Source organism: Diadema setosum, chromosome 7 (genome assembly GCF_964275005.1).
Source record: "Diadema setosum chromosome 7, eeDiaSeto1, whole genome shotgun sequence".
Lineage (NCBI taxonomy): Eukaryota > Metazoa > Echinodermata > Echinoidea > Diadematoida > Diadematidae > Diadema > Diadema setosum.
In genome coordinates this window covers 22678666-22698429 of record NC_092691.1, presented here as the reverse complement: position 1 = coordinate 22698429, position 19764 = coordinate 22678666, and the positions used below count along the sequence as shown (strand labels likewise).

At 38.7% G+C, this 19764-nt stretch overlaps 1 protein-coding gene across 1 annotated transcript; it reads left to right on the top strand.

Moving 5' to 3' along the window:
• Positions 1–805: 805 nt before the first annotated feature.
• Positions 806–19154, top strand: LOC140230449 (phosphatidylinositol 3-kinase catalytic subunit type 3-like). Its single transcript, XM_072310603.1, has 19 exons — positions 806–941; positions 1711–1899; positions 2759–2816; positions 3305–3390; positions 3976–4186; positions 5476–5571; positions 6194–6265; positions 7858–7962; positions 8431–8709; positions 9739–9881; positions 10724–10832; positions 11729–11902; positions 12857–12973; positions 13409–13675; positions 14673–14807; positions 16029–16357; positions 17052–17142; positions 18389–18514; positions 19029–19154. The coding sequence occupies exons 1-19, from the start codon at positions 871–873 to the stop codon at positions 19041–19043; spliced, it is 2673 nt and encodes an 890-aa protein (XP_072166704.1). The 5' UTR covers positions 806–870; the 3' UTR covers positions 19044–19154.
• Positions 19155–19764: the final 610 nt, after the last annotated feature.

The following is a 19764-nucleotide window of genomic DNA, read 5'->3' as shown; positions in this document are numbered from 1 at the left end:
GTTTACCTTACCTGAAACAATTTTGTACTTTCTAATATATATAATGCTTATGATAGAATTCCTGAATAACTTTGTGTTGTGTTTTGTTGGAAGAAAAATGAGAATGAAACAAATGAATGAAGAAACGGCAGAAGAGGAGAAGAGGGGGGTCGAGGAGAGATAAGGGAGAAACAGTACTTGAGTGGTAAAGGACGAGGAAAAGAAAGAAAAGGGAGAAGAATGTAGGGCCTGAGGAAAAGAAAAGGGATTATACAGGACTATAGGACCAAAACAAGAAAAATTAAGGAAAAGAAAAAGAGAAGAAAGAGCAAGAGTACAGTAGTAGAAGAAGAAGAAGCTGAGAAGAAGCAACTTTAGGCCCTACATTAGATGAAAAAGAGGGGATCAGAAGAAGTTAAGAAAAAAGAGGAGGAGGAGGAGGAGAAGGAGAAGCATAATACCCACGAACATGATGTCAATATATATAGAGGTATGCTAATATATTACTGACATGAAAGACGAAACGAAAACCATTAAATTGTCATTCCCGCAGATAAAAATAATGTGAGTTACAATTCGGACACAGTTTCAGCGTATGAGGACATAATTACGTGGATGTCACGACCCTGCCCACTAAAAGTTGTCCCAGGTCATTGTCTTGACCATGACTTAAAAGCAAACAAACAAACAAACAAACAAACAAGCTGAAGGACAGTGGTCAACAACTTGCTAGCCGATATCGATACGATTTGCATGCATATGATCGCGAATCAATTGTGGTTGATCTTGTGAGTGAGAGTAGTAGAATTGCGACTGTAGTGTTAGGTTTTGCACAGTCGTGACAGTGACAGAACACGGTCTTTCCTGGGACGTGTATTTCACTAAAGTCAGATGGCGGAAAGTGAGGATAGATTTCACTATGTGTACAGCTGTGACCTCAGTGCCAACGTTCAGATTAAAATGTGAGTAAAACGTTACACAAATTTTGTCAATGATGAACTAGATTTCCAGTGGTAGTCTGATCTGTCTTTAGTCCCATATGTTCAAATGCACGTTTGTACACTTTTAAATGGTGTTTCCACGATTAAGAATGATCAAATCACTGCAAGAACATGGATAGAAAACTTTTCATTAAATCAGGGCACGGCGCGCGGTGGTACAGACTACAGTGGTAGACTTTCCTCTACAGGCAATCGTTCATTGAGCAAATTATCAGAGAATTCTGGGCAATCATGCACTTTACGGCCTAGACCGATGGTATCTCATCTGTCTCTTCATGGTGCTGGTGGGCTTCTATACTTATCTGACTTTGGAACATCTATGGTCAGCCCTCTGTGTAGAGACAGATCTGCTCGTATCACTTTGCTGTGCAAAATTATTGATCAGCACGAAGCAATCAATTTTCAGCTAAAAATGCCCTCAAAAGGGCATTTCAGCCTCACTAAATTAGCTCTACTGCTGGAGTATCTAGGCCCAATTTACTAAGTCCTATTTGATGTTTGCCTTACAGATTTTATGCATTAATCCGGAAAAAAAACAAAAAAAAATATCCAGGTTTTTTTTTTTTTTTTTTTTTTTTCCCTCAGGTCTGTTGGCTGTCTTCCAGAACACAGCAACATACAAATCAAATTACTGCACATGCACACAGCTACCTGCAGTTACAGATGAGCAGCTTGCTTCACTTCATTCAAAAATAATCTCTTTTTGTACTCTCCCCCTCTTTCTCTGCAGTGGAACTCTCGAGGGCAAGAGAGAGCGCCCGAGTTACAGAGAGCTGTTAGCAGACCCACAGCTGAGGTTCTCTGGGCTGTATGAGGAAAAGTGCGCTGACCTTTATGTGACCTGCCAGGTCTTTGCGGATGGTAAGCCCTTGACCCTACCAAGGAGGACAGCATACAAAGCCTTCACTACAAGGTGGAAGTAAGTATAATCCATACATGCGAACATTTTGTACGTTTGAACTTCAAGCAGAAGTTGTCAGTCTTTTAATTGTCTTGACTGAGCTTTAATAAATCAGTAAATTCCCGTCATCTACTTGTCTGTTATTTGAGTGTTGGATTAATTTTAAGAATTATCTTGTACAATCAAAACAAATCAGCTAGTGTGTTTACTATCGATATAGTTCAAAGCCTTCTTTGGTACATTTATATCTCTATACAGATTGTTATTTTTTCTTTTTAAACCTCTGTGGATTTGCAGTAGTGTCTTTTTCCCCTTCCTGAACAGATGTTTTAGAGTGAATGCCACTTCAGGTAGCATATTCTCAGTTTTATGATCCTTCCTTAGTTTGTGTGCATCATAGGAATACCATTATCAAAATCTGTTAAGAAAATCAGCATTAATGCAATGTAAACATAAGTCCAGAGAAACAGAGCTAGTTGAGCATTTTGTTTTGAGTATTTGTTCATAGAATGTTGTGGGCAAACATTTGGATATGGGCACGACAAAAAATATTTGTTCACTCGTCCAAATGGGTGTTTGTGCCACTGTCCTATGTATGCATCGGACAAGTGCCCACCATGCCTTTGCACAACTCAACTTATCTAATACAAGTGTATTTCAGAATAAGAGTGTAAATGCATTTGGATTTGAAGCTATCTTTCAAACATACAAAAAATTGGCAAGCAATAGCAATAGCCAGGTTTTGCAGACTGCTAACCGATACTTTCATATACCTGAAGGGGAAATGTTAAATCTGCATTACTTATGGAAATTTCAGTCTATCAGTTGCATATATACAACATTTCACTTGGGATACATAATTTCATTTGCATTTTAGTTGGAATGAATGGGTCACTCTTCCATTAAAATTCAGTGATCTTCCAAGAAATGCCCAGGTAAGCATACATGTAGTCTCTTTCGGTGGAGCATGATAGAACAATATGGAAAATTGTTATTCTAGCAACTACTTCTTAAGTCTAAACAATCAAAGAATTTGTTAAAAGTCAAAGCTTTTTATTTAATATATGAAGCACATTGTATTTTACTATAATTTTGTTGACGTATTAGCTTTAAAGCCCAATCGCCTTCACACCAGGTTGCTTCTGAACTTAAAAACATTAATTTCTCAAAACCATGCTTGTGGTTGACTTGCTGTAGTAGTTTTCAGAAGCTTTTGCAGCGCAGAAGAATATATGTCTATAGGTTTTGCGCTTTATAAATTGATATATTATTATTATTATTATTATAAATGCAGTGTTATATATCTCTTGGAAGCATGCAAGAGTCTTGAAAATATATTCATATCAAATCAGACAATCTTTGTCAGTGACATTAACAGGCTCTTTTTTTTTGACAATTGCAAGTGTTTTTCTCTGTGCTGTAGGCAACATTTACTATCTGGGATGTGTATGGTTCCAACGATGCGAGGCCAGTGGGTGGAACGACTGTTTCTCTCTTTGGAAAGCATGGGTAAGTAGCTGTTGTTTCTTTCTCTTCGTATGTTTGTTTGTTTTTTGCCACTGCTTAGGCACTTTACATTATCCCTTCCCCTTTCCTACCAGACAGGAATAGAGAAAGTAAACTTGACATTTAAGATGTTTAGGGATGGAAACAGATTGATTGCTAGATGAATAAATGGACAGCTACATGGATGAATAAACTTATCATATAGATTGAAAGAAAAGTAGAGCGATAAATACAGAAATGGTTAATGGATTATATATTTGGAAGGGGTGGGAAGATTCTCACTGTAACTCAATTTGTATATCATACAATTTCAGCTTGTGATACTTTAGTTTCATTTTGTCTTGACACTTAGATGGCTTGGATACTAGTTAGATGAATGATGTTATATATTTGAAATAGACTTTTTAAAGTGTGAAAAGTGAGAATGGGCATTGGTTTGTCTCAGGCTTTTGCTGCGCCTTTGATGATGAAGTGTCCTTTATGACATTCCTTTTGTGCATTCCAGCATGTGTTTGCAATCAAAACAGTGAAAGTAAACTTTTCATATATAAATTTATATTTTTGTTTCTCCTTCTTGACATATCACAGAACTTTCCGAAATGGCATGCACGACCTGAAGGTGTGGCCAGGGGTGGAAGGGGATGGAGCCACTCTATCCAAGACACCGGGCAAGCTGGCTGACCACAATGACACCATGGCACGACTGGCCAAGCTGACCAAGAAGCACCGTAAGGGTCACATGCTGAAGGTGGACTGGCTTGACCGGCTCACATTCAGAGAAATCGAGATGATCAATGAGGTAAAATGAATTGGACTTGGGTCACATACGGCCTTCTTAGCAACATAAATGGTATCAATCAATCAATCAATTAATGAATCAAATCAGTAAGTTAGTAAAATAAGATTCATACAGATATTGACTAGAGGAGCTGAATTGTGGAAGTATTATGACAAGTATAAGGCATTTCATGGTAGAAACAGCCTGGTATGATATCAAGCTTGGCTCCTTCACTTCTTGTCTCAGAAGAGATGGCATGATAAATGTCATTCTCAGGAAGGAACTTCCTCTCACTACAGCATTTCAAATCCTGATGCGAAGGCATCTGAGAAGTGCCTGACATAATGAGCAGCCCATGATTTTCATGTTTATTCTCTCTGAAATCTACATATACCAAACAGAAATCAGCCATTTTGTTGAATTATTTATTTTTTTTAAAAAGGTTGTACCCTGGGTGCCAAAAAGAGGAAATTATTTTGGTGCTGGAGCTAGCGCGCGCTAGCCACCGCACTGCACTGCACTCACACGCTAGTGGTATCGCAGCTTCCATGCACGCATAGTATAACATGCAGTGGCATGGGAATGACTATGTAGGCTACACACACACACAGTGCATGCATTTTTCTCTGGCTGTCCTCGAGTGGATGTGATGTGGCGCTACACAACGCGGTTACCCGGGGTACTACGGTACTCCGGGGTAACGCGTGATGCATCATATATAAGAACACAGATATATCACTGATCGCATGCTCATTTTCAGAGCATAATCACAGCATTTAAATGCAAACGCTCCCTCGTTACAGAGATCATGTCCAATGCTTGTTTTTATGATTAATGACTTTCAATGTTAATAAATGTGCATATTACAGATGTTTGAAAAAAGTAATAACATACCTTTTGAGGTATGGATTTTCTTCAATATTTGTATGCCCTCTGTACAAATGAAATTGAATGAAGCAGTAGATTCCCATCAAGACAGGTTCAGTTCCTGCTGGTTCCTTTTTTTTTTTTTTGCAACATGTGTGTTAAAAATGTAGATCAGCAGTTGCGATCTTCCACATTTCATTTGTATAGAAGGCAGACGTATTGAAGAAAACCCATACCTCATATCTGCATCCCATTGCTTAATAATTCTTTGCTTTTGTTTAACATGTCTTTTGTTATGTTCAGAGATATTACAAGCTAATGGATAGATTAAATCTGAATGAAAGAAAAATGTGTTGCTGGAAGTATATCTTGTGTGAGGGTAATATGTCAGCATTTTGTGCGATATGAAAGAGTAACCATGTGTGTATCTTTTTCCTTTGTAGAAAGAGAAACGAGACTCAAACTTCATGTACCTGATGGTGGAATTCCCTAGGATTCACTACAATGATATTGAATGTGCAGCTGTTTACTATGAGAAGGTGAGTTAACACATAAAGTCAAAATTTGTGTCTGGTTACATATTGCCAAAGAATATGCTGTCTTGTATGTTGCAGGACTGAAGTATTTTTTTTTTTCTGAGAAATTTTGAAGAAAAAGACACACAAAAAAATTGTATAAGTACATGATGATGATTATAATCTAGATTAATGTCATCTTTACTAGGAGTGTAAATATCATTGCCACCTTGCTATTTTTATTACTTCTGTTACTGCTATCCTCATCGTCAGCCGTCAGCAGTATTATCATCATCAATATCACCACTATTTTTTCATTTACGTTTGATTGTGATCAGTGTTTTTCTACTTTATAGATACTGTAAAACCAGAAACATTCGCAGCATGAAACCTTTTGCGAATTGCCACTGGCATTCAGTGCATTGTGTAGACAAAAACTTTTGCACGCAATTTACTTTCGCAAATCTTGGCTCCTCGCAAAATTTGTGAAAGTTTCATGTATGCAATTCTGGTTTTACAGTTATAGTATACTACAAGGGACTGCATGTCTTGACTGTAGGTCTGGCATGCCAATGGACACCTTAAGATTGGAAATTAAATCGCTAAAATGGTAAAGATGTGACTCTGTGCATTCTTGCCTCACCAGGATGCCGAGGAGACAATATGCACCAGAAATTACGCAGAGATCGTGTCTGTTCCTGATCCTGAAATGCTCATGGTGAGAACATTGCCCCTCAATTATACTGGACGTCTTTGTGCTTATCAAGTAGATGTCAAAGGTGTTCACAGTAAATATCCAACATTATCAATGTTAGTACGTTCTAAAGTGCTTCTTGAATGTGGTTTATTAGTGAAGTACGTATAGGGGCTTGTCTCACTTTTGCAGAGAAAACGTTTCACTATTCGGAAGCATAAATGCTAAATCACCTTTATTGATTGTCAAGTTTGACCTTTGATCAACGTGAAGCAATAAGGAAGACTGTAAGAGTCCACAAAGCGAATGATTCAGAAATAGATGAAAGAGTCAATTCGTGAGTGGACATACTACTAAGCAAAAGCTAACAGTGTGCATTGCACCTGTTTGGAAATTGGGCACCTCGGGTGGTATTCTGAAATCCTTCCTAGGAAGAAATTTCTTCTTAAGTCAGGATTTTTTCCTAAGTGGTATTCTGAAAATCTCCCTAAGTTTCTTCCTAAGTCTGTTCCTAAGTTTTTTTTTCCTATACTTAGGAAAAAACTTAGGAAAGGGGTGGGAGTATGCAAATTTCTGACTTAGGAAGAAGTTGGTATTCTAGAATGCACTTAGGAAAGAAATTTAGGAAGATATTTAGGAAAGCTACACCCCTGTCCTAAGTACGTTGTTAAGAATAGCAAGCTGCAGACATCGTGATATGTGCGCTTGTCATTCACTGCGTGCACATGTACTTTGATGCGCGAAATAAGCGTGAGAAAGGGGACATGCCGCGCACACGTGTATTTGACCCTACGTCATAGTAATATGCGATTGTCATTGGTTGGTTCCTTATGATACGGCATTTCGTATTGGCTTAAGAAAGGACGTGGGCGGGGATAAGGATGGCCTAAGTTGCATTAAAGAAGTGCCTAGGAAGAAATTTCAGAATACCAATTCTGTCTTTCCTAGGCACTTCCTAAGTTTCTGACTTAAAAAGAAACTTGGGAAGAAACTTAGGAAGATTTTCAGAATACCACCCCTCATGAAGACTTTGTAAAATTGATGTCACATAACATCCAGACTACCTTTCCTTCTTTTGACAGTGATATAATTCAATGTTGTTATTTTTAAAGGAGTTTTCTATATCACACTTGTCACATTACCCTAATGGTTTCTTTCAAATCACCTCAATCATGCTAAAAAAAAAAAGAAGATAATATTGATTCTTATCAAAGTTAGTGTAAATGTGATATTTAATGAAATATCCCCTCCTTCTACAGGGATGGGAATTAGGATTGAATGGACTCATTTCATTTCTTAAATGAAATGAAATGAGATCTCAAACTCACATGTTTTAGATATATGTCTATTGGATTTCCATGGAGTTGATATGATCATTGAACTGATGATTCTAACTCTCCTTTCAAATGTTATACAGTTGTTATAATGTGGACAATCATGCACATCAATTTAAAAGCATGAATTCTCTTGAAAGAGAATTCATTTGCTTTGCCAATTACAGTTATCAGGTACACAAAGGTACACAAAGAACTCACTGAGTGAAAGCATGCTTTATGAGAGCAATTTTGAGACGTCAAATTTTGAGACTTCAGATTTTTTTTCTGATCCTCCTGTAGGAGAATCTGGTAGAGAGCAAGCACCACACCTTGGCCAGAAGTGAGCGCAGTGGCCTTTCAGACAGAGATCTCAAACCCAATGCCTCAACCAGGGATCAACTCAATGTGAGTCAAAGAGGTTGCTACACTTAAACTGATGTCAATTATGTTGGTAATGATGATGATGATAATGGTGATGGTGATGGTGATGGTGATGGTGATGGTGATGATGGTTTGGTAATGATGATGATAATGATTTTGGAGACTAAGATGATAATGAATTTCCCTGGTATGATGAGGATGATGATGATTTAAGAGGTGCAATAATGTGGAAGTTATGATGAATATGGTGTTAAAGTGCTTTGGACAAAATGCATGCTGACACTCCACAACGAGTAGTCAAAGCGTTTTGTGTATACAAGTAATTCTTTTGTACTTCTGAGCTAAATTTTCATTTGATTTGTTTGAATAAATGTTTATTTGTCCCTACTGGGTACAAATTTCCCTTTGGGGTTCATTGTCTACATATGCCGGTAATAAGTCTTTTGTCATTATATTTCAGATTCTGAACCTATTTCTGTGCTCTCTCTGCAGAACATTGTGGGCTACGGACCCACCAAGCCCCTGACGTACGAGGAGCAGGACCTGGTATGGCGACTCCGGTTCTACCTGACCAGCCAGGGCCCCGCCCTGACCAAGTTCCTGCGCTGCGTCAAGTGGGACGTGTCCCATGAGGAGAAGCAGGCACTGGAGCTGCTGGGGCAGTGGAGCCCCATCGATGTAGTGGATGCCCTTGAGCTCCTCTCCCCGCAGTTCAGGCACAGGGCGGTCCGGAGGTATGCTGTGTCCAGACTCAGGCAGGCCAACGATGAGGTGAGTGGCTAAGGCCCCATGCCTCCCACTCAGGTGGTCATCTCAGTGAGTTGGAGAAGCCCATACTAAATGCCTGCATGACACACTTAAAATACGATATGCAGAAATGAATGATAAGATGGATGAAACTCAAATTTTCATGTATTGAACTTATATCAAATTTAGATTGATTTATTCATGAAATAAAAAAGTACTTGTAACCTCGCCATGAAAATATATCCATAAATTTACTATTAAGACATCCAGCTAAAGTTTGTCGTGACAAGATACTATATGTGACCGTGCATCACAAAACTAACAAAAAGTCGCACCCCTTGATTTTACGTGAGGACTCAATAAAGGTGAAACAGGTTAAACAAGTCAATATTGGGTTTTTCATATTTTCTGAAAGAGCTACCCTTCTTCTACATTTTTTTTTTTTTGAATTTGGGATCATAAAATGAATGGAAAAGTGCATTTTCAGCAGTTTTTCTACAGCCCATTTTTTGTAGAGTGGTGAGATCAGGTATGTCTTGAGAGTCCCCTTTTCATTTCTTGATAACCCTTTGCCCATTCTTCAATCTCAAGTCTAATAACTTTTGAAGGGATAACACTACTGCTTTGAAAGTTGGCAGTAATCATGGCCAGAATGTGTTTATAGAGCACCTTTAATTTCAGCCTAATCTGATAATCTCTTCATTGTTGTTGCTCCAGTGGTTCACATCCTGCTTTTTGTTCCATTCACCGCACAGCCAGCACAGTTTGGCAAAGATAGAGCACTTGAATAGACCCTGTACTTCAGAGCCTCTTTTCTCAGTTCACACTTTTCCAGAGTGTGTGCTTTCTTTCCAGTATTTAGGTAGGTTAAAAGAGTCCATTTCAGTTGAGCTATACATCATTTTAAAGTTTAGAGTCTGCTCTTTCAGAATCTGCCCTTAACTAAAAATACATGACTAGCAACGTTGTTTTGTTGGTTTTGTGGTGCATGGTCGCATATGGCTGTGATTAGTGCTCATAACTTTTGAAAAGATATAAAAATATTCATTGTAGGAGTTGATGTTGTACCTACTACAACTCGTGCAAGCTCTGCGGTATGAGGACTTTGATGAGATCAAAGCCACACTGGAGGCCACGGCTGCCCGACCACGCAGTGACGTCCATATGGCACCAGACTACCACGTAGTGAGAGAAAGGTAGTCATAATCTTGTAATCTATTAATCTCTTAATCTAATCTGCAGTCACTGTCACTGCCTGTCTTTTCCCATCAAGAGACCACATCTATGTACAGTTTTATGAGGAGTTGTTGCAGCTCAGTCGATAAGACCCATGATCATTAATCATGATGTCATGGTTTGAGTGCCCGAGCTGCATTGGTTGTGTCCATAGGCAAGGCACTTTATACTCATTGCCTAGTCCTTCGAAGGGGACTGGAAGCTTTCAGGTCTGTGGTTGCTTGTTGTTGAGCACTATATGAATGCTTCCTTTTCGGTCTCATAAATCAATATAAATTCTGATCTAATCTAATCTAAATTGAAAGAACAGGTCATTATCTTGACAGAGATTTGCAGCCCATCACCTTTAAAGTGTTATAAAGTTCAAATTTATGAAATTCTTGCATCGAGTTGTTTTTTGTCGCAACTGATTGACAAATAGCCCTACATTGACGTAAATAAGTGCTGAATTAATCAGTGTCTTTTGTAGTAGCCATGACAAAAGAAAGCATGGGCATACATACTCAAGCAGGATTCGAACCTATGGTGTAGACCCTCCTGATTACCGTACAGGCGTCTTTTCTATGGACCACCAAGCTACCATCCGAGAGACAGTACTGGTTCTAATCCATATGCCTGGCAGCGGGTACTGCGTAATTATTCAAATTGATGAGATTCTTGCGTCGAGTTGTTGAACATTGATATTCTGTTTTGGGTCTCGTCATATTGTAAATATAAATTATGATATACAAAGAGATGTGCATGTACAAAGTTTTTTTTTTTTTTTTTAATACAAGTGAATGTGTTCGTGTGTTCTTGCCAGAGCTTCCAGTCACAACACCATTCCCCATCCCCTAGCTGAGACACCAGAGTCCCCCACTCCTCCAGTTGCACCTCAAGATGAGGGCCAGGACCAGGCAGAAGCTGAAGAGGTATGTATCCTCTTCCTTCTCCTCCTCTTCCCCTCGTACCCTCCCCCTCCTACTTCCCCCTTCCCCTTCTCCTTCCTCTTCCTTCACTATTAGTTATTTACATAGGTAACAATTATCATTTACTGTGAAACCAGATATTCTATTGTTCATGAAACTTTCACAAATTTTGCAAGGAGCTACGATTCACAAAAGTAAAATGCATGTGAAAGTTTTTGTCCGTACAATCCAGTGCATGCTAGTATACTTGTAATTTTTCATGGTCTGCAATTCGTTAAAGTTTCATGCTGCAAAAAAGGCCATCAGCTCCTGTTTGCCAAAGTTCATGCCATAAATATTTCTGGTTTTACAGCACTCTGTGTCATACGTGTTAAGTTAACCTGTTGAGGATGAGTCACAAGTGTACTCGGGCAGGTGTCTATGGCAGGGTTCATACGGGTCATGGAAAACCTGGAAAGTCATGGAATTTGACCTAGTCTTTTTCCAGGGCTTGAAAGTCATGTAAAACTGATATTTCCATCAAAAGGTCATGGAAAGTTATGGATTTGTAAAATTATAGATTGAAGCTTATCTGTTGTCTGTGTAAGATGTGTTTGTATTCTCTTTGCTTTGTTTTGATATCAAATTTTCAGTGTAATGTGCAAAACAAAAAAAAAAGTATAAAAGTCATAGAAAGGTCATGGCATTCTGGCTAGAAAGGTCATGGAAAGTCATGGAATTCAATTTATGAGAAAGAGTATGACCCCTGTATGGGAAATTCGTGTTGTAACAAAATTAGTCTGTACTCATTGGGTTAAGGAAATAATGTACATTACAATTCTCAGTGAAATGGTATATTTTTCTCCATGTTTTGCATATGTGACTTTTATTTTACTCTTGCTGTCTGCATTATCTTGCAGTGCAATCTTGCCACATTCCTGATCGAGAGGGCGTGTTGTAACTACACCTTAGCCAACTACCTGTACTGGTACCTCCTGGTTGAGAGCGATGAGCAGGATACGGTTTCCAAGGATACCCGCATCATCGACATGTACAAGTCAGTGCTCAAATGTTTCAGCCAGGCTCTCAGCAAGGTACGTTCCCTGTCTAGTTGCATGTAAGTGCCTCTGTAATGTCTCAAAAGCCGTTTGAGGACCAGGAGGATATCATTTTAAATTTGACAGGAAAGGTGTGAATTAGTGAATTGTCCCAACCTGTCAGTTCTTGTCATTATTATGATGCTTGTGCAGGTGCTTGTAAAGATTTATATGAAGGATTATCATCCCAGAGCAAAGAAAGACCACACAACTCATTCTCACTTTCATCTTTAACCAGGCAGGTGTTACTATGAGCAGTAGTGGGAACCAAGTGGAGTAGTAGCATAAACTGTGGACTATTTGAGAAGTGCAGTGTGTGTACAGTGCTGTGATATTGAGACTGTAAAAGAGGCCCAAACATATTTATGCATGGAAACAGGCTCATAATTGTAAAATATGGCTTTGGAGTATCTTTTGTTTCTTTCCTCTGTAGGCCTTCTTGTTCTCGAATGTAGTAACATGTAGAATGTCTGAATGATACAATTATGTGAGTTAAAACCAGAAGGTAAAACTATACACACTTTGTTATGGTGTTAATGCCTCTTTCTGGTGTGGTTGCTTGATAAATTGCTAATACCTTATTTAAAGAGAATGCAGCTAAATTACCTACAGGAGTGAATGTTTGTCAGTCTGATCTTGTTACTGGAATGTTGTGAGAGTGACCAAATGATCAGACACTGATTCCTGTTCAGTGTGCTTAGTACCTTAGTACATTCCAGTGTCTGACATCATTCCATTAGTTCTTTTTGAGTGGATGCTGCTTGTTTTCATGTTTGTGTGTATGTGTGCATGTCAGTTTTTTGTGCCTGTCTAAACTTATCTTTCTGTACCTTCGCCGATATCCCTTGAATGTTGCCTATGACATGGCATATTTCTAGTTAGTTTGTCAGATGCATGTTGTGTCCATGTTGTGCCGCTGATATCAAGTTGCACTCTACCACTTGAAAACAGGGAGGACGTGAGTGTGTTCACTACCGGTCACTCCTAGTCAGACAGCATACCCTGACCAACCACATACTCAATGTCATGAGGCAGGTGGCCAAGGAAAATGGCAACCGGAAGAAAAAGGTAAGAATCTCATTTTCTCGTCTTAGATACTACAGCCTCCTCTTATGATTAGTTTTTTTTTTTGCCAACAATTGTCTGGAACATCAGAAGTGACACAACTTGCATGTAATAGACATATTGTTTTGCCAAAATTTCAAAATGTTGTCATTCAGAATCATTTTTCGACGTTTAAATTAACTAATGCGGCAACAGATTCTGCATTTGCACATTCTAATTTATCAAATGCGTTTTCATTTTTAAATTATCTCTAACAAAACTGTACACTATTCTGCTGTTGCTCATATCAATGTCAGTGTTATCTGATATATAGTTTTTGACCTATTAAGGATCCAAAGTGGGAAATGTTTTTGTTACACCTAGTAGATATGTTGTTTTGCCATTTCATGGCCATGATGTCTTTGCACTCCACCTTTCCCTCCACCCCACTCCCTCCAGATCGAGAGGCTGCAGGCTCTGCTCAGTGACCACGACAACCTGTCGGTCAACTTCACCAACTTTGACCCCTTGCCCCTGCCCCTGCACCCAGAGGTCAAGGTTGTAGGGGTGATCCCAGAGAAGGCGTCCATGTTCAAGAGCTCCCTCATGCCCATCAAGCTGACCTTCAGAACCACGACCAACGAGGAGTACGTCGCCATCTGTAAGAATGGCGACGACCTGCGCCAAGACCAACTCATCCTGCAAATCATCACTCTCATGGACCAGGTACAGTAAAGGGGGAAGGGCTGTTTAGTGGTTCCCCATCACATTCCCCATGAAATGTTGAAAAAAAAAAGAAAGAAAGAAAGTGAATCTTGGATTACTGGTAGTCTGCTTCCCACAGAAAAAAACAAAATTGATTTTAAAAAAGATATTACAGGGATGATAATAAAGATCAGAAGAATGATGGTGGTGAAGATAAGAAGAAGAATGATAATTATGATGATGGTGTTCATTGTGTTAGTGGTGGTTGCTAATAAGGATGACAATGAATGGTTTAAGGATTAATTGTACTATAATTGTCCTGAGGTTTAAAAAAATAGCTTTAGCAATTTCTAAGGTGTTGATTTTGAGGGTAGAGTTGCTGGTTGCAGCAATGATAATCAGAATAATGAAGATGATGGCGATAGTGCTAATAACTGTAAAACAAAGAAGAGGTGAAGTATGAATGGAATGATTTTTCATTAACATTGCATCGACCTCTGCTGTCATCCATGTTCAATTGCATTAAGTGGTAGAGAAGGGCCACATAAGAAACAAATTGGATAAATTCAGCTCATTGCACACAGTAGAATCTAAAAATCAACTATGTCATATTATCATAACATCAAGTTATTCAAATGATACCTTAGTACTAGTATTTACAGCATGGCAAGTCACCACAACCCATTTGCGAAAGTTCCTTATAATCAACAATTAATGTGCAGTGAGATTAGATTCCTTGTAGAGGTAAACTGAAATTGTTGCATTTAATCATACCTCTACATCGTATTTCATACAATGGTAATTTGTTGTTACTTTCTGGGAAACAATCAAGAAACCAGAAATGCTGCATTGCGACAAACCAATTATGTGGACAGCAACATACAAGTTTGATTTTTTTTTTTTTTTTTTGGGGGGGGGGGGGAGATTGAATTTTGCTGGAAAAGTACAGGGAGTGGAGATGGATGGCAGACCTGATGATGAGAATTTTTCTTTTTTTGTTGTTGTTTGAAACCTGCAGCTACTGAGACAGGAGAACTTGGACCTGAAGCTAACCCCATACAGGGTCCTTGCCACAAGCAGCAAGAATGGCTTTGCACAATTCATAGACTCTACCGCTGTGGCAGATGTTCTCTCTCAGGAGGGAAACATTCAAGTGAGTGAGAAACTACAGTATGTCCCTCCAAAAAATTACAATCTGATTTTATATTGATATCTTCCAATATGATTAAACTGTCTGAATGCTATTTCAGGGTCTAAAAATATAACATCTTACCTATAATTTGCAGAAAACCCCATTTAATTTGGGTGAGTGGTCACAGAGAAATGTGAATCGTTGAAAAGAATGTCATGGGTCTGATTCTTCCAAATTTAGCACTTGGATGCCCCCATTGCAGTTCATGGCAACTTGAAATATATGTTTTCAACAATATGATTTATTACAAGAAACAATGATAAAAGAAAAAGAAAAACTCTTCATTATCATTGATTGTTTTACCTTAAAGGTCCAGTTTACCTTTGGGAGCAGTGATTTCAAAAATTTTCAAGATATCATATTTGATGCATATGTGTAGGTCTGTTGTATCATAAAACATCCTACCATATGAAATATTTGCAATAAAACCTAAAATATAAGGAGATATCAGGGTTTTTCTCAATAAACCGTAACTGTATACGGTTTAGTCTGGAAATTTTTTTTATTATAACTATTGTTCACATTTTGTGTATTTAACAACACTTAACATCGATTATACGGATTCAAATTTTGACAGTGGTTGTTTCTATCCCTAACTCACATTTTAGAACTATTTTATAGCACTAATGCTTTCATCTGCAAATGGTAAATTATGCCTTTAAAGGGACTGGACAGTACTGGTTGAGGTGGGGATTTATGTTTTGAACATTCCTAAGTGAGATAATGAGAAACCTCTTCTGAAATATGAAAGAGCATGTAATTTTAAGAAGGATTCAACATTTATTTGATGAAAATTGGTTTTCAAATGGGTGAGATACCCAAAAAAGTGATTTAATAAAAGGCGACAGGCCATGCCTTTTATTAGAAATTCTTTGTTTCACCTTGTTTTTGGATATCTCAGCCATTTCAAAACCGAATTTCATCAAATAAACTTTTGATACCCCTTAGAATTGCATACTCTTTGACATCTCATAGAGTGGTTTCTGAATATCTCGCAAAACGTTAAAAGCTAAATCCCCACCTCAACCAGAATTGTACACACCCTTTAATTGGCTCTTATTGCTCAAGGTATCTGCACCCAAATTATCGTCCACCACTCCATTATCACACCATACTGATAATAGATGTGCTGCCACATGCCTATTTATTTGCATTTTTGTTTTCTTCACAATTTTGCAACAGAATTTCTTCAGAAAACACGCCCCGAGTGAGACTGCCCCCTACGGTATCAGCCCAGACGTCATGGATACGTACGTCAAGAGCTGTGCTGGATATTGTGTCATCACCTACCTCCTGGGGGTCGGCGACCGCCATCTGGACAACCTGCTGCTCACCAAGTGCGGCAAGCTCTTCCACGTGGACTTTGGCTACATCCTGGGGCGCGACCCCAAGCCCCTGCCGCCCCCCATGAAGCTGAGCAAGGAGATGGTGGAGGGGATGGGCGGAGCCGCTGGGGAGCAGTATCAGGACTTCCGCAAGATCTGCTACACATCATTCCTCCATCTGCGAAGGTAGGGGTGTGGGTGTTGTTTTTTTTTTTCCTTTTTCTTTATAATTGTTTGTTATAATCCAATTTAGCTTTTTATTGTCAACATACACACTTATATTACAACTTCTTGACCCTATTGCTTGGTCATATTTCAAAATGCAGCAGTGTATGTTTTATAGAAGAGGGAAGGGGGGGGGGAGGCGTTTATAATCCCAACAATCTTTGACCTTGTCGCAATCAGTTCTATCAGTTTCAGATAGTTGTTTATTGGTCATTCATTCACATGCACATAAGGCTGCCAGATGCCAGTAAAGTTGAATGCCATACTATTTTTTTTTTCTCGACATTGAATCTTTTGCACTGCTGTAATTAGTATTATGTGTAAATAAGACTTACACACACACACACACACACAAAAAAAAAAAAAGAATTGGAATTTTGGAATACCATCTAGGTATATTTATAATGAAAATAAATTGTTCTAATAAATGTGCAATAAACCGTGATTGTTCTCACCAGCCACCAACACTGTACAACGACAAGGGAGAGCTTTGCAACAAAATTATTTTGCGTTTCTGTGGTTCATAACAGATCTTTTGTAGCCAATCTTGATAAATGAGAGTACATGTATGCTATGAAAAAGTTATATGATGTAAATAATTTTTGTTTTCTTCTTCAGTGAAATGCTCTAACTGTACATTCTTGTCAAATTCCAGACATTCCAACCTGATCCTGAACTTGTTCTCTCTCATGGTGGACGCCAGTGTACCTGACATAGCTCTGGAACCTGATAAGACTGTCAAGAAGGTAAGCGCCAAGCAGCATTTAGCCAAATCTGACTTCTCTGGTGCACCTGTCTTTTGACCCACTGAGCTCAAATATTTGCATGAAGTGAAAATGTTTTGTCTTATAAAAGCGCATGCTAATGTCGACAAGCAAGTACATGTAGTCATGACTCGCAGTTGAATCTTTGAATGTGGAAAGGAAAGTTATAGTCTGGTACCTCTTCATAATAAAAGGGCTCAGTTTACACAACTGTCTTGTATGGTTGAAATCAATTAATTCTTGTGTCAAGTTGTGTTCTACTGCAACTACAAATGTAATTGACAAATTACTGTCGGTGTAATTATGCACCAAATTAATCAGTGTTTTAGTTGTATTCATGATAAAAAATATCATGGGCATACATTACATATGGTATGCCGGCAGGATTCAAACCTATTATCTCCTGATCACCAGACAGGTGGCACATCCTGCCCGTGTATGTATGTCTGTGACTTTTTATCAAGGCTACTACAAAAAACACTGATTAATTTGGTACAATTGGATTTCTGGTGATAAGTCATTTGCTCCTGCAACAATTGCTTCGATCTTATTTTCTCCAAGGACTTAGGATTAGAGTTTGGGTTGTGATAGGGTTTTAGGTTTGTTTGATGTGAGGATTAGGATTACAGTTAGGGTTATGTTTGTGGGTAGAATTTATGTTTGGCGTAGCATGCAGACATTTCATGGGAGCAATTGTTGCAGGAGCAAATGTCATGGAACCAGTATTTCTATGCATGATATTTCTTAGTCAATTGCCTACACTAGTCGGCCATCCTCTTCACCAGATTCTTTCAGTGCTATTTCTAGGTGTATCTTGTGATTGACAGACAGGATATAGTCCTGTGACACAGCTGCTGTATGGAATGTTGTTTACAGTTTATAGCCGTTTGCAAGGGAGACTCCAGTAACTCATACACTTGTTAACAAACTTGCCTCAGAAATGTAATTGCAAAAACAAGTTCTCTCTGAGTGTGGTAGCCCTCCTTGCCAGTAATGATGAATCAAACATGATAAAGTGCAAGATGAAAACATGTCAGGAAACAGTGCTGGTATTTTGATTTTTATGTCATTGTTATGTACCAATATGGGGGGGGGGGTGTAAGTATATGCAATTGTACCATTGATAGAATTCCGAGATTTTGAAAAAAAATAAAAAATCTTCAAACTGCATTGCTGAATTTTTTTTTCTTTTGTTATTCATTATTATCATAATTTTTCTTTTCATCAGTTGCAAGACAAATTCCGTCTGGACCTGACTGATGAAGAGGCGGTGCACTACATGCAGACCCTGATTGACGAGAGTGTGGGAGCAGTCTTTGCTGCAGTGGTGGAACAAATCCACAAATTTGCACAGGTATGTAGTGGTGTGTGTGTGTTTTGTTTTGTTTTTCTTTTTCCCCATGTCCACTCTTGCCAGCAGTGCCAGAATATTCTTTTTTTCCCAAGATGTCGGGATCATCTTGAAATGAAGTAATTGTTGCACTACTTATATCCTGGGTGTTTCATATCTTGACCAATTCTGATATCTCTAGCATAGAGGAGAGAGGCATGCCTATGTTGATACACAGGTACCTTTTATACACCTCTCAACATTATGTCAATTTGGCAAGTCATCAGTGCATCAACAAAAAATTTTCATCATAGTCTGTTCATTTTTATCGCGACGATTCGTTCAGGTATTTGTGTCGTTTTCTGAGAATGGCAACTTTCGTAAGAGTACATCGCAAAGAAACAAGTTCCAGTAAATGATCTCAATAATTCCTGGTTTATTGTTGAACTGCATCTGGTACTCTAGCAGATGTGCTTTGTTTTAAGTCATTACTGTCATTGATTCTTTTTCAATTTGTTTTCATCGTTCTTGCTTGCAGTACTGGAGGAAGTGAGAAGACTGTTACATGGGAGACAAGAGATTCATGCAGAACGGTTCTTAAAGTACTTTGTTGTGTTTTGTATGCACTGCGAGTGAAATGCGATCATGTACATACAGTGTTTGGTGCTGTTCTTCCAACTCAAGGCAAAGTCTTTGTACTGCTAAAAAATACATGCTGGTAGATGGGAACCACGTTTGGAGGTCCACACCTTTCTTGCCGTTGTGGATTTGTGGTGATGCCTCAAGTGTTGCATTTTACAGCGGTCCTTATTATGACCCACTTCAACTAGTTGTGGCTGCATCCACAAAGACGTGGCTGCCATTGCTGCTCTACTGCACAACCACTATTTCATGAAAACTGTCAACATAAAAGCGTAAGATGGAAATACGGCTGATTAACCACCTATTAAGATCAATACAAAAGGCATTTGGGGTGTGATTAGTAGCTGATTGAAAGGGCAGTACAGGCCCAACAGGATTGTGTGTATGACTGATTATAGTAACAGTCAAGAGAGTTTGCAGCAACGACCACTACAGTCAGGTGGTCACTGTGAACAGCTGGACACCATGCTGAATAATTATTAACTATGCTACTGTCGGTATCAATTGTAAAGCATGTGCGCAGTACAGGGCATACATGTGAGCTATTAAAGATATGTAATGTATGGAAGTACATGACAAATATTGCAAGCAACTCTTCATCTTTGATCAACCAAAGATTATTTCTTGAAAAA